Source organism: Neovison vison, chromosome 6, assembly GCF_020171115.1.
Source record: "Neovison vison isolate M4711 chromosome 6, ASM_NN_V1, whole genome shotgun sequence".
Lineage (NCBI taxonomy): Eukaryota > Metazoa > Chordata > Mammalia > Carnivora > Mustelidae > Neogale > Neogale vison.
In genome coordinates, this window is record NC_058096.1 from 129,913,348 (window position 1) to 129,926,582 (window position 13,235).

The following is a 13,235-nucleotide window of genomic DNA, read 5'->3' on the forward strand; positions in this document are numbered from 1 at the left end:
CACTTTGAAGACTTTTGATCAGGAAGGGATGCTGTACTTTGTCAAATGCTTTTTCAGCATCTATTGAGAGTATCATATGGTTCTTGTTCTTTCTTTTATTGATGTGTTGTATCACATTGACTGATTTGCGGATGTTGAACCAACCTTGCAGCCCTGGAATAAATCCCACTTGGTCATGGTGATTAATCCTTTTAATGTACTGTTGAATCCTATTGGCTAGTATTTTGGTGAGAATTTTCGCAGCTGTGTTCTGTTCATCAAGGATATTGGTCTATAGCTCTCTTTTTTGATGGGATCCTTGTCTGGTTTTGGGATCAAGGTGATGCTGGCCTCATAAAATGAGTTTGGAAGTTTTCCTTCCATTTCTATTTTTTGGAACAGTTTCAGGAGAATAGGAATTAGTTCTTCTTTAAATGTTTGGTAGAATTCCCCCGGGAAGCCGTCTGGCCCTGGACTTTTGTTTGTTTGGAGATTTTTAATGACTGTTTCAATCTTATTACTGGTTATGGGTCTGTTCAGGCTTTCTATTTCTTCCTGGTTCAGTTGTGGTAGTTTATATGCTTCTAGGAATGCATCCATTTCTTCCAGATTGTCAAATTTGTTGGCGTAGAGTTGCTCATAGTATGTTCTTATAATAGTTTGTATTAATTTGGTGTTAGTTGTGATCTCTCCTCTTTCATTCATGATTTTACTTTATTTGGGTTCTTTCTCTTTTCTTTTTGATAAGTCTGGCCAGGGGTTTATCAATTTTATTAATTCTTTCAAAGAACCAGCTCCTAGTTTCGTTGATTTGTTCTATTGTTTTTTTGGTTTCTATTTCATTGATTTCTGCTTGGATCTTTATGATTTCTCTTCTTCTGCTGGGCTTAGGGTTTCTTTCTTGTTCTTTCTCCAGCTCCTTTAGGTGTAGGGTTAGGTTGTGTACCTGAGACCTTTCTTCTTTCTTGAGAAAGACTTGTACCGCTATATATTTTCCTCTCAGGACTGCCTTTGTTGTGTCCCACAGATTTTGAACCGTTGTATTTTCATTATCATTTGTTTCCATGAATTTTTTCAATTCTTCTTTAATTTCCCAGTTGACCCATTCATTCTTTAGAAGGATGTTGTTTAGTCTCCATGTATTTGGGTTCTTTCCAAAATTCCTCTTGTGGTTGAGTTCTAGCTTCAGAGCATTGTGGTCTGAAAATATGCAGGGAATGATCCCAATCTTTTGATACCGGTTGAGTCCTGATTTAGGACCGAGGATGTGATCTATTCTGGAGAATGTTCCATGTGCACTAGAGAAGAATGTATATTCTGCTGCTTTGGGATGAAATGTTCTGAATATATCTGTGATGTCCATCTGGTCCAGTGTGTCCTTTAAGGCCTTTATTTCCTTGTTGATCTTTTGCTTGGATGATCTGTCCATTTCAGTGAGGGGAGTGTTAAAGTCCCCTACTATTATTGTATTATTGTTGATGTGTTTCTTTGATTTTGTTATTAATTGGTTTATATAGTTGGCTGCTCCCATGTCGGGGGCATAGATACTTAAAATTGTTAGATCTTCTTGTTGGACAGACCCTTTTAGTATGATATAGTGTCCTTCCTCATCTCTTATTATAGTCTTTGGCTTAAAATCTAATTGATCTGATATAAGGATTACCACTCCTGCTTTCTTCTGATGTCCATTAGCATGGTAAATTCTTTTCCACTCCCTCACTTTAAATCTGGAGGTGTCTTCGGGCTTAAAATGAGTTTCTTGGAGGCAACATATAGATGGGTTTTGTTTTTTTACCCATTCTGATACCCTGTGTCTTTTGATTGGGGCATTTAGCCCATTAACATTCAGGGTAACTATTGAGAGATAGGAATTTAGTGCCATTGTATTGCCTGTAAGGTGACCGTTACTGTATATTGTCTCTGTTCCTTTCTGATCTACCACTTGTAGGCTCTCTCTTTGCTTAGAGGACCCCTTTCAATATTTCCTGTAGAGCTGGTTTGGTGTTTGCAAATTCTTTCAGTTTTTGTTTGTCCTGGAAGCTTTTAATCTCTCCTTCTATTTTCAATGATAGCCTAGCTGGATATAGTATTCTTGGCTGCATGTTTTTCTCGTTTAGTGCTCTGAAAATATCATGCCAGCTCTTTCTGGCCTGCCAGGTCTCTGTGGATAAGTCAGCTGCCAATCTAATACTTTTACCATTGTATGTTACAGACTTCTTTTCCCGGGCTGCTTTCAGGATTTTCTCTTTGTCACTAAGGCTTGTAAATTTTACTATTAGGTGACGGGGCGTGGGCCTGTTCTTATTGATTTTGAGGGGCATTCTCTGAACCTCCTGAATTTTGATGCTCGTTCCCTTTGCCATATTGGGGAAATTCTCCCCAGTAATTCTCTCCAGTATACTTGTGCTCCCCTCTCTCTTTCTTCTTCTTCTGGAAGAATTATTCTAATGTTGTTTCGGTTTTTGTTTTTTTTTTTTTTTAAGATTTTATTTATTTATCAGAGAGAGAGAGAGGGAGAGAGCGAGCACAGGCAGACAGAGTGGCAGGCAGAGGCAGAGGCAGAGGGAGAAGCAGGCTCCCCACCGAGCAAGGAGCCCGATGTGGGACTCGATCCCAGGACACTGGGATCATGACCTGAGCCGAAGGCAGCTGCTTAAACAAGTGAGCCACCCAGGCGTCCCTAATGTTGTTTCGTCTTATGGTGTCACTTATCTCTCGAATTCTCCCCTCGTGGTCCAGTAGCTGTTTGTCCCTCTTTTGCTCAGCTGCTTTATTCTCTGTCATTTGGTCTTCTATATCGCTAATTCTTTCTTCCGCCTCATTTATCCTAGCAGTGAGAGCCTCCATTTTTTATTGCACCTCATTAATAGCTTTTTTGATTTCAACTTGGTTAGATTTTAGTTCTTTTATTTCTCCAGAAAGGGCTTTTATATCTCCAGAGAGGGTTTCTCTAATATCTTCCATGCCTTTTTCGAGCCCGGCTAGAACCTTGAGAATTGTCATTCTGAACTCTAGATCTGACATATTACCAATGTCTGTATTGATTAGGTCCCTAGCCTTCGGTACTGCCTCTTGTTCTTTTTTTTTGTGGTGAATTTTTCCGCCTTGTCATTTTGTCCAGATATATATGAAGGAGCAAGTAAAATACTAAAAGGGTGGCAACAACCCCAGGAAAATATTCTTTAACCAAATCAGAAGAGATCCCAAATCGTGAGGGGGGAGAAAGGGGATAAAAAGAGGTCCAAAAAGAAAGAAAGAAAAAAAAAAAAAGAAAAGAATTAAAAAAAGAAAACGAATAAAGAAAAGTAAAAAAAAGAAAACACATATATATTAGATAAACTAGTTAAAAAATGTTAAAAAGGAAAAGGATAAAAGTTAAAAAAAAATTTTAGCAAAAGACTGAAAAAAAAATGAAAAAGAAAAAATTACCTTAACTGCAAGACTAAAAAATCACAGGGAGAAAGCCATGAGTTCCGTGCTTTGCTTTCTTCTCTGGAATTCTGCTGCTCTCCTTGGTATTGAAACCGTACTCCTTGGTAGGTGAACTTGGTCTTGGCTGGATTTCTTGTTGATCTTCTGGGGGAGTGGCCTGGTGTAGTGATTCTCAAGTGTCTTTGCCCCAGGCAGAATTGCACCGCCCTTACCAGGGGCCGGGCTGAGTAATCCGCTCAGGTTTGCTTTCAGGAGCTTTTGTTCCCTGAGGCTTTCCGTAGAGTTCCGGAGGGCGGGAATACAAATGGCGGCCTCCTGGTCTCTGGCCCAGAGGAGCTGAGAGCCCGGGGCCCCACTCTTCAGTGCGCCCTCAGAGAACAGCTCCCAGTAACTCGCATCTGCCTGACCTCCGGCTGTGCTCCGAGCTCACCGAGCCTGCGACCGGTTCAAGGTACCCCCGAGCTGCGAGCTTACTGTCGGCTCTGTCTCTGTAGCGGGCTTTCCCGTTCCAATACCCGCAAGCTCTGCGACACTCAGACACCCCCAATCCTTCTGTGACCCTGTGGGACCTGAGGCCACGCTGACCCCGCATGGGCTTCGACCCGGTTTAGCCTCTGGAGCGATGTCCCTCAGCGGAACAGACTTTTAAAAGTCCCGATTTTGTGCTCTGTTGCTCCGCCGCTTGCTGGGAGCCGGCCCCTCCCCCTAGGGTCTATCTTCCCGTCGCTTTGGATTCACTTCTCCACCAGTCCTACCTTTCAGAAAGTGGTTGTTTTTCTGTTTCTAGAATTGCTGTTCTTCTCTTCGATCTGCCGATGGATTTGCAGGTGTTTGCAATCTTTAGACAAGCTATCTAGCTGATCTCCTGCTAGCTGAAGCTGTCTCAGCCTGCTACTTCTCCACCATCTTGACTCCCCCCCCCCACCTCTTCTTTATCCATTCTTCTGTTGATGGACATCTAGGTTCCTTCCATAGTTTGGCTATTGTGGACATTGCTGCTATAAACATTTGGGTGCACGTGCCCTTCAGATCACTACATTTGTATCTTTGGGGTAAATACCCAGTAGTGCAATAGCTGGGTCATAGGGTAGCTCTATTTTCAACTTTTTGAGGAACCTCCATGCTGTTTTCCAGAGTGGTTGCACCAGCTTGCATTCCCACCAACAGTGTAGGAAGGTCCCCCTTTCTCCACATCCTCGCCAATATCTGTCATTTCCTGACTTGTTGATTTTAGCCATTCTGACTGGTGTGAGGTGGTATCTCATTTCCAGTTTATTTCTGTAATTTAAATTTACAAGTAGTGGGGCGCCTGGGTGGCTCAGTGAATTAAGCCGCTGCCTTCAGCTCAGGTCATGATCTCAGGATCCTGGGATCGAGCCTTCAGCTCAGGTCATGATCTCAGGATCCTGGGATCGAGCCCTGCATCTGCCTCAGAATCCCTGCTGAGCAGAGAGCCTGCTTCCCCCCTCTCTCTCTCTGCCTCTCTGCCTAATGGGATCTCCCTGTCTCTGTCAAATAAATAAATAAAATCTTTTTTTAAAAAAATTTACAGGTAGTAAGATCTTCAGCATTTAATGAGCTACCTGCATTTTAGATATTGCTATGCACTAGTATCCAGAAGGTAACTGAATTCTAGCTTCCATTTTATTTAAAGCCTCAAAGTACTTCCCTGCTGTCTATAGTGGATAATAATGTTATGGGATTGTGAAGAAATAATAAAAAATACAAATTTCAGAATTGTTGGGGCACCTGGGTGGCTCAGTTGGTTAAGCATCTGCCTTCGCCTCCAGTCATGATCTCAAGGTCCTGGGATTGAGCCCCATGTCAGGCTCCCTGCTGAGCCTGGAGTCTCCTTCTCCCTGTCCCTCTGACCCTCTCCCCAGCTCCTGCTCCTATTTGCTCCCAACTCTTTCTCTCAAATGAATTTTAAAATTCTTTTTTTAAAAAAATGTCGGAATTGTTAAAAAAAATTTCAGATTATACTCTATTCTTAATGTATTAAATGTACGCAGAGCTGTGTATTTACACACAATGCATATGGATATATATTTTTAATGTGTTCCTGTTGAGAGAAGCAAACCATCTTTTTTTTTTTTTTTTTTAAGAAGCAAACCATCTTAAATGCATTAATCTAAAGTAAATATTTTCTTTCTTTGCAGATCTATCTTTGTGGTTTTAGTGGCAGAAAGCTTGATAAACTGAGAAGGCTTATTAACAGTGGAGGTGGAGTTCGTTTTAATCAGCTCAATGAAGATGTAACTCATGTTATCGTGGGAGATTATGATGATGAATTGAAGCAGTTTTGGGATAAATCAGCCCACAGGTTTTGTCAGTTTTTAATTCAAAGCAATTTCTACTCTGATGATTTTTCTTAAAATTGCCTATCCATGCAATTATGGAAACTGCATGGCAAGTGGGATGATAGTCTTTATGGTTTAAGCTAATAAATAATTATGTACTATTTTTGCAGGCCTCATGTAGTAGGAGCAAAATGGTTGCTAGAGTGTTTTAGTAAAGGTTACATGCTTCCTGAAGAGCCATATATCCATGCTAACTACCAGCTAGTGGAAATTCCAGTTTCAGATCAGCCTGAGAGTAAAACAGCTCTTTTAAAAAGGAACAACAGCTTGTCTAAGAAAAACTTGGCTCCTGATGAAAAGCATGAACAAGCTGATGAAGATCTGCTCTCTCAGTACATAAATAATAACCCAACAGTAGGTAAGAAATAGTTGATGAGTATTTACAGTCATTAAGAAATGTTTTAATAGCTTAATACATACACATGTGATTTCTGCCAGTTTTTCTAGATTTTAAGTTAAACCTTTTTCTTTCTTAATGTTTTATGTTTGTTGCTCTTTCAAAGGCAAAACCTGGGGGTTGCTGAACCCTCTGACTGCCTTGTCTCTCTTCAACTCACTGGCTCCTCTGATCTGTTTTATATGCCAGCATCAGTTTGTTAGTGTGAGTTTGTAACAGCATGAATTTTTCTTTTTAAATTTTTAAGATTTTACTTACTCTTTTAGAGTACACATAAGGAGGGTGGGGCAAAGGGAGAGGGAGAAGCAGGCTCCCTGCTGAGCATGAATCCCAGTGCAGGGCTGGATCCCAGGACCCTGAGATCATGATTTGAGCTGAACGCAGATGCTTAACAGACTGAGCCCCCCAGGCACCCCATGTAACAGCGTACACTTTTATTTTAACCTTGTAATTACCTCTTACTTGGTTATTGTGATCTTTAATGCATACAATGCTGCACTATACCACAACCTCTGTATATAGTCTTCTCAGTGTGAGAAGGAAAGTTGCCAGTGAAGAGTTGTGAGCAGAATTTCTTCTTACTTAAGAAAAAATTTTTTGAAATATTTAATACAGTGAAAAGGATGTCAAGAATAATGTGATGAGTAGCCATATACTACTACATAAGTATAAGAAAAATAGAATATTCCGCTCTACCGAAGCCTCTTGTGAGTCTCTCCATTTTCCTTATAGTTTACATGTGTATATATATATATATGTATCTATATGCAATAGAGATACTCATTTTGTGTATATTTTAGCTTATATAGATGATATACAGTATGTACTCTTGCTGCTCCCCTCCAACCATGAGAAATATTTAACCAAGTAACTGATTGAATATACCACAGTTTATCTGTTTTCCCACCTTATAGACATTTTTATTGTGTCTTTTTTTTGCCATTGCAAACAGTACTGCTGAGATTGTTCTTACCTATGTCTCTGTGATTGCTCAGCGGTTTCTTTACATGTACAGGATGCCAAGTTTGGTCTGCTCTGTATAGATTAGTGATGCATATGTGTTAAACTCCTCCACTGTAATGTTGACTGTGACAGTTTCTCCATGTAGTTCTGTCAAATTTAGTTTTTTAATATATTTTGATGGGTTTTATTTTTTAAAGATTTTATTTATTTGATAGAGATCACAAGTAGGCAGAGAGGCAGGCAGAGAGAGAGAGAGAGAAAGGGAAGCAGGCTTCCTGCTGAGCAGAGAGCCCGATGAGGGACTCAATCCCAGGACCCTGAGATCATGACCTGAGCCGAAGGCAGCAGCTCAACCCACTGAGCCACCCAGGCGCCCTATTTTGATGTTTTATTACATGATGATCCTCATTTTCCTAATTTTGTTTTTCTTAAAATCTGTTTGTCTGATATTAATAGAACTATCCCTGCCTCATGTGAGTCAGTATTTATCTGGTATGACTGACTTTTTCTTTAAAACTGCAAATTTGGTCGCTTTACATTTACTGTTACTTGTGATATATTTTTATTATTTTATACCATCTTATTTCATGCTTTTTACCCCATTTTTCTGTGCCTCCATATTTAACATTTTGCTTCCTTTTGGATAGCTTGAGTTTGCCCCCCTCTCACCTCAATCTCCACCTCCCTATCCTCCCTCTACTGATGTAGAAGTTACATCTATTTATATTTTTAGTGATTACTTAGAACGAGAATGTGCATCATAACTTGAAATCTAAAGTTAATCAGAATTTTTTTCTTCATCTTGAATAATACGAGAACTTTAACAGCACTGCTAATCATACCCCCCTACATACACTCAATTTATGTGATTTGGGCCAGTATTTTCATTGTCTTTTATAATCTGACAGACACTTGGGTTTTATATGGTCCATACTTGTTTTGATTTAACAACATGTTTAGCAATTTCTTTGCTTCTCATTCTTTGTTGTGTCTGAGAATTCTCTTCTGGAATCATTTTCTTTCCTCATATAAAATAATATCCTTTAGAAATTTCTTCAGTTTCTGTTAACGTCTTTATTTCTGCCATTATTCTTAAAAAATAGTTATGCTAGGAATACAGCAATGTAATACCACCTCACACATGTCATAAAGGGTAAAATAAAAAAACACTAGAAATAACAGGTGTTGGCAGGGATATGGAGAAAAAGGAGCACTTGTACACTGTTGGCAGGAATGCAAACTGGTGCAGCCATTCTGGAAAACAGTATGAAGGTTCCTCAAAAAGTTAAAAGTGGAACTACCCTGTGATCCAGCAATCACACTACTAGGTATTTACTCAAAGAATATAGGAACATCAGTTTAAAGGGATACATGCAGCCCTATGTTTATAGCAGCATTATTTACAATAGTCAAGATATGGAAGCAGTCCAAGTATTTAATGACTGATGAATGGATAAAGAAGATGTGGTGTATGTGTATACACACACAGGAATATTATTCAGCCATAAGAAAGAATGAAATCTTGTCGTTTGCAATGGCGTGGTTGGAGGTAGAGAGTATAATGCAAGCAAAATAAATCAGAAAAAGACAAATACCAAACGATTTCACTCATACATGGAATTTAAGAAAGAAAATAGGCAAGGTGGGAAAAAAATGAAAGATACAAAGCAAGAAACAGACTCTTAATTATAGAGAACAATCTAATGGCTATCAGAGGGGACAGAGGTGCAGGAATGGGCTCAATAGGTGATGTGGATTAATGAGTCTAAAGACCTAACTAAAAAAAAAAGTTGCTATGGGCTGTTAAAGAGGTTACCGCCTATGTTCTCATCTAGGATTTTTATGGTTTCAGGTCTCAGATTTGGGTCTTTCATCCCTTTTGTGTATGGTATAAGGAAGTGGTCCAGTTTTATTCTTTCGCATGTAGCTGTTCAGTGTTCCAAACACATTTTGTTAAAGAGACTGTCCTTTCCAATTGCATATTCTCTCCTGCTTTGTTGAAGATTAATTAATTAATGACCATATAGTTAAGGGTTTATTTCTGGGTTCTCTTTTCTGTTCCGTTGATCTGTGTGTCTGTTTTTGTGCCAATACCATCCTGTTTTGATTGTTACAGCTTTGTAGAAATCTGGAAACGTCGTGCCTCCAGGTTTGCTTTTCTTTCTCAAGATGCTTTGGCTACCAGCAGTCTTTTGTGGTTCCACACAAATTTTAGGATTGTTAGTTCTAGCTCTGTGAAAAATCCTATTGGTATTTTGATAGGGATTGCATTAACTGTGTAGATTGCTTTGGGTAGTGCAGACATTTTAACAATATTTGTTCTTCTACTCTACGAGAGTGGAATGTCTTTCCATTTCTTTGTGTTGTTTTCAATTTCTATAATCAGTGTTTTATAGTTTTCAGAATACAGGTCTTTCACCTCTTTGGTTAGGTTTATTCCAAGGTATCTTATTATTTGGGGTGCAGTTGTAAATGGGATTGTTTCCTTAATTTCTCTTTCTTTTCTGCTGCCTCATTATTGGTGTGGAGAAATGCAACAGGTTTCTGTATTTGATATTGTTTTTGTTTTGGGAGATTTTTTTATATTTTATTTTTCCTTTAACTAGGCTCCACACCCAGTGTGGGGCTTGAATTCATGACCTGGAGCTGAAGAGTCACATGCTCTACTGACTGAACCAGCCATACAGCCTGTACATTGATTTGGTATCCTGTGACTTTACTGAATTCGTTTATCAGTTCCAGCAGTTTTTTTGTGGAGTCTTTAGGGCTTCCTGTATATATAGTATATTATCTCCAAATAGTGAAAGTTTTAACTTTTTCCATAGCCAATTTGGACGCCTTTTGTTTTTGTTGTCTGATTGCTGTGGCTAGGACTTCCTGTATTGTGTTGAATAAAAGTGGTGAGAGTGGACATCCTTGTCTTATTCCTTGTTAGGGGGAAAGTTCTCAGTGTTTCCCCATTGGATGTTTGCTATGGGTGTTTCATATATGGCCATTATTATGTTGAGGTAGTTCCCTCTAAACCTACTTTGTTGAGAGTTTTTATCATGAATGAACATTGTGCTTTGTTAGATGCTTTTTCTGCATCTATTGAAATGATCATATGGTTTTTATCCTTTCTCTTATTGATGTGATGCATCACATTGATTTGTGAATATTAAACCACCCTTGCATCCCAGGATGCAATCAAGTGGGAATAAGTCCCACTTGATTGTGGTGAATGATTTTTTTAAAATATATTGTTGAATTCAGTTTGCTAAGTGGGGTGGGTGGTGGTTGCAGAGGAAGAGGGAAAAGCCCAACATGGGCCTCAATCCCTCGACTCCAGGATTGTGACCTGAGCCAAGACATCCACATAACCCACTGAGTTAGCCAGATGCCTCATGAACCCCCTCCTTTTTTTTAAGATTTTAGAGAGAAAGCTCACAAGCAGAAGAAACAGCAGGCAGAGGGAGAAACAGGCTCCCCACTGAGCAAAGATCCTGATGTAGGACTCCATCCCAGGACCCCAGGATCATAACCTGAGCCGAAGGCAGACGCTTAACTGTCTGAGCCATCCAGGTGCCCCACATAAAAACCATTCTTAACTTACAGGCTATAGGTTCAGTTTGGCCCTTAGGCTATAGTTAGCCACTCCTCTACAAAGCACCACTAAAGTTTTCAAAAACTAAGTTTTTACCTTTTTTTTTTTTTAATTTTAGTTAGTGAACATACAGTGCAATATTAGTTTCAGGAGTAGAATTCAGTGATTCATCACTTACAACACCCAGAGGTCATCACAAGCACCCTCTTTACTTTTTTTTTTTTTTTTAAACAAATGCCCTCTTTAATACCCATCACCCATTCAGCCCATCTCCCATCCACTTCCCTCCCACCAACTCCCAGCTTGTCTTCTAATCTTAAGAGTCTCTTACGGCTTGTTTCCCTTTCTCCTTTTTTTTTCTTTTCCCTGTTCCCCATATGTTCACTTGTTTGCTTTCTTAAATTTCACGTACGAATGAGATCATATGATATTTGTTTGTCTCTGACTGACTTATTTCACTTAGCATAGTACACTCTAGCTCCATCCATGTCATTGCAGATGGCAAGATTTCATTTTTTTGATGACTGAGTAATATTCGTGTGTGTATGTGTGTGTGTGTGTGTGTGTGTACACACCACATCTTCTTTATCCATTCATCTGTTGATGACATCTGGGCTCTTTCCATAGTTTGGCTATTGTGGGCATTGGTGCTATAAACATTGGGGTGCAGGTGCCTTTTCAGATGAGTACATTTGTATCTTTGGGGTAAATGCCCAGTAATGCAATTGCTGGGTCATGGGTAGATCTATTTTCAACTTTTTGAGGAACCTCCAAACTGTTTTCCAGAGTGGCTGCACCAGTTTGCATTCCTGACAGTGCAAGAGGGCTCCTTTTCTGTGCATCCTTACCAACACCTGTTGTTTCTTGTATTGTTAATTTTAGCCATTCTGACTAGTGTGAGGTGGGGTCTCATTGTGGTTTTGATTTGTATTTCTCTAATGATGAGTGATGTTGGCATCTTCTCCTATGTCTGTTAGCCATTTGGATGTCTTCTGGCCACTTCATTGCTGGTTATTTGTTTTTTGGGTGTTGAGTTTGATAAGTTCTTTATAGATTTTGAATACTAACTCTTTATCTGATATGTTATTTGCATCTATTTTCTCCCATTCAATAGGCTTTTAGTTTTATTGTTTTCTTTGCTGTGCAAAAGCTTTTTATCTTTATGAAGTCCCAGTAGTTCATTTTTGCTTTTGCTTCCCTTGCCTAAAGCAGCGTGTCTAGTAAGTTACAAGGCCAAGGTTAAGAGGATGTGGCCTGTGTTCTCCTCTAGGATTTTGGTGGTTTCCTATCTCAACATTTAGGTCTTTCATCATTTTGAATTTATTTTGGTATATGGTGTAAGAAAGTGGTCCAGTTTCATTCTTCATGTTGCTGTCCAGTTTTCTTTTTCAACACCATTTGTCGAAGAGACTTTTTTCCATTGGATATTATTTTCCTGTTTTGTCAAATACCAGTTAACCATACAGTTACAGGTCCATTTCTGGGTTCTTTGTTCTGTTCCATTGATCTCTGTGTCTGTTTTTGTGCCAGTCCCATGCTGTCTTGATGACTACAGCTTTGTAATAAAGCTTAAAATCCAGAATCATGATACCTCCAGTTTTTTCTTTTTCAAAATTGCTTTGGCTATTTGGGGTCTTTTGTGGTTCCATGGAAATACTAGGATTGTTTGTTCCAGCTCTGTGAAAAATCTGGTGGTATTTTGATAGGGATTGCATTAAATGCATAGATTACTTTGGGTAGTATGGACATTTTAACAATGTTTATTCTTCCAATCCATGAGTATGGAATGTTTTTCCATTGCTTTGTGTCCTCTTCAATTTCTTTCATAAGTGAGCTCTACTTTTCAGAGTATAGATCTTTTTACTCCATAGTTAGGTTTACTCCTAGGTATATTGTTTTTGGTGCAGTTGCAAATGGGATCGATTCCTTGATTTCTTTTCCTGCTGCTTCATTATTGCTGTATAGTAATGCAACAGATTTCTACACATTGGTTTTATATCCTGCAGCTTTGCTGAATTCGTGTATTAGTTCTAGCAATTTTTTGGTGGTCTTTCAGATTTTCTGCATATTGTATCATGTTGTCTGCAAATAGTGAAAGTTTGACTACTTCCTTGCTATTTTGGAGCCTTTCATTTCTTTTGTTGTGTGATTGCTCAGCCTAAGACTTCCAGTAGTATGTTAAACAGTACAAAGTATTTTACCATTTAAACTTTTGGTCTTGATTCACCAGTGCTTATCCATATTAGGGATTATATATTTTGTTACTGACAGTTATGTTTTTTTCTTCTACTGATCTGTCAGCCAACTTGATTCTGAAATGTAATAGTTGAAACTATTTGCTTGAGTCCTTCATCAGTTCTCTTAAATCCATATTGTAGTAACTAAACAGCTGTAATCTCAATATGATAATTTTAGGAGTTTTTGAAAAATAAGTAACCATAAAAAAAAACCATAATTCTCTTTATTATATTCATACAGTTATTTCCATGTGAAGGGCTTGATCACTTAGGCCTGTTACTTC

At 38.9% G+C, this 13,235-nt stretch overlaps 1 protein-coding gene across 4 annotated transcripts in view; it reads left to right on the forward strand.

The window, feature by feature from the left end:
• Positions 1-13,235, forward strand: part of TOPBP1 (DNA topoisomerase II binding protein 1) — a 68,364-nt gene that overhangs the window by 14,546 nt on the left and 40,583 nt on the right. For all 4 annotated transcript variants that reach the window (XM_044252336.1, XM_044252337.1, XM_044252339.1 and 1 more), the window contains 2 exons: positions 5,571-5,734; positions 5,882-6,129. In XM_044252336.1, the coding sequence (XP_044108271.1) occupies positions 5,571-5,734; positions 5,882-6,129 (412 nt within the window). The remainder of the gene's footprint in view (positions 1-5,570; positions 5,735-5,881; positions 6,130-13,235) is intronic.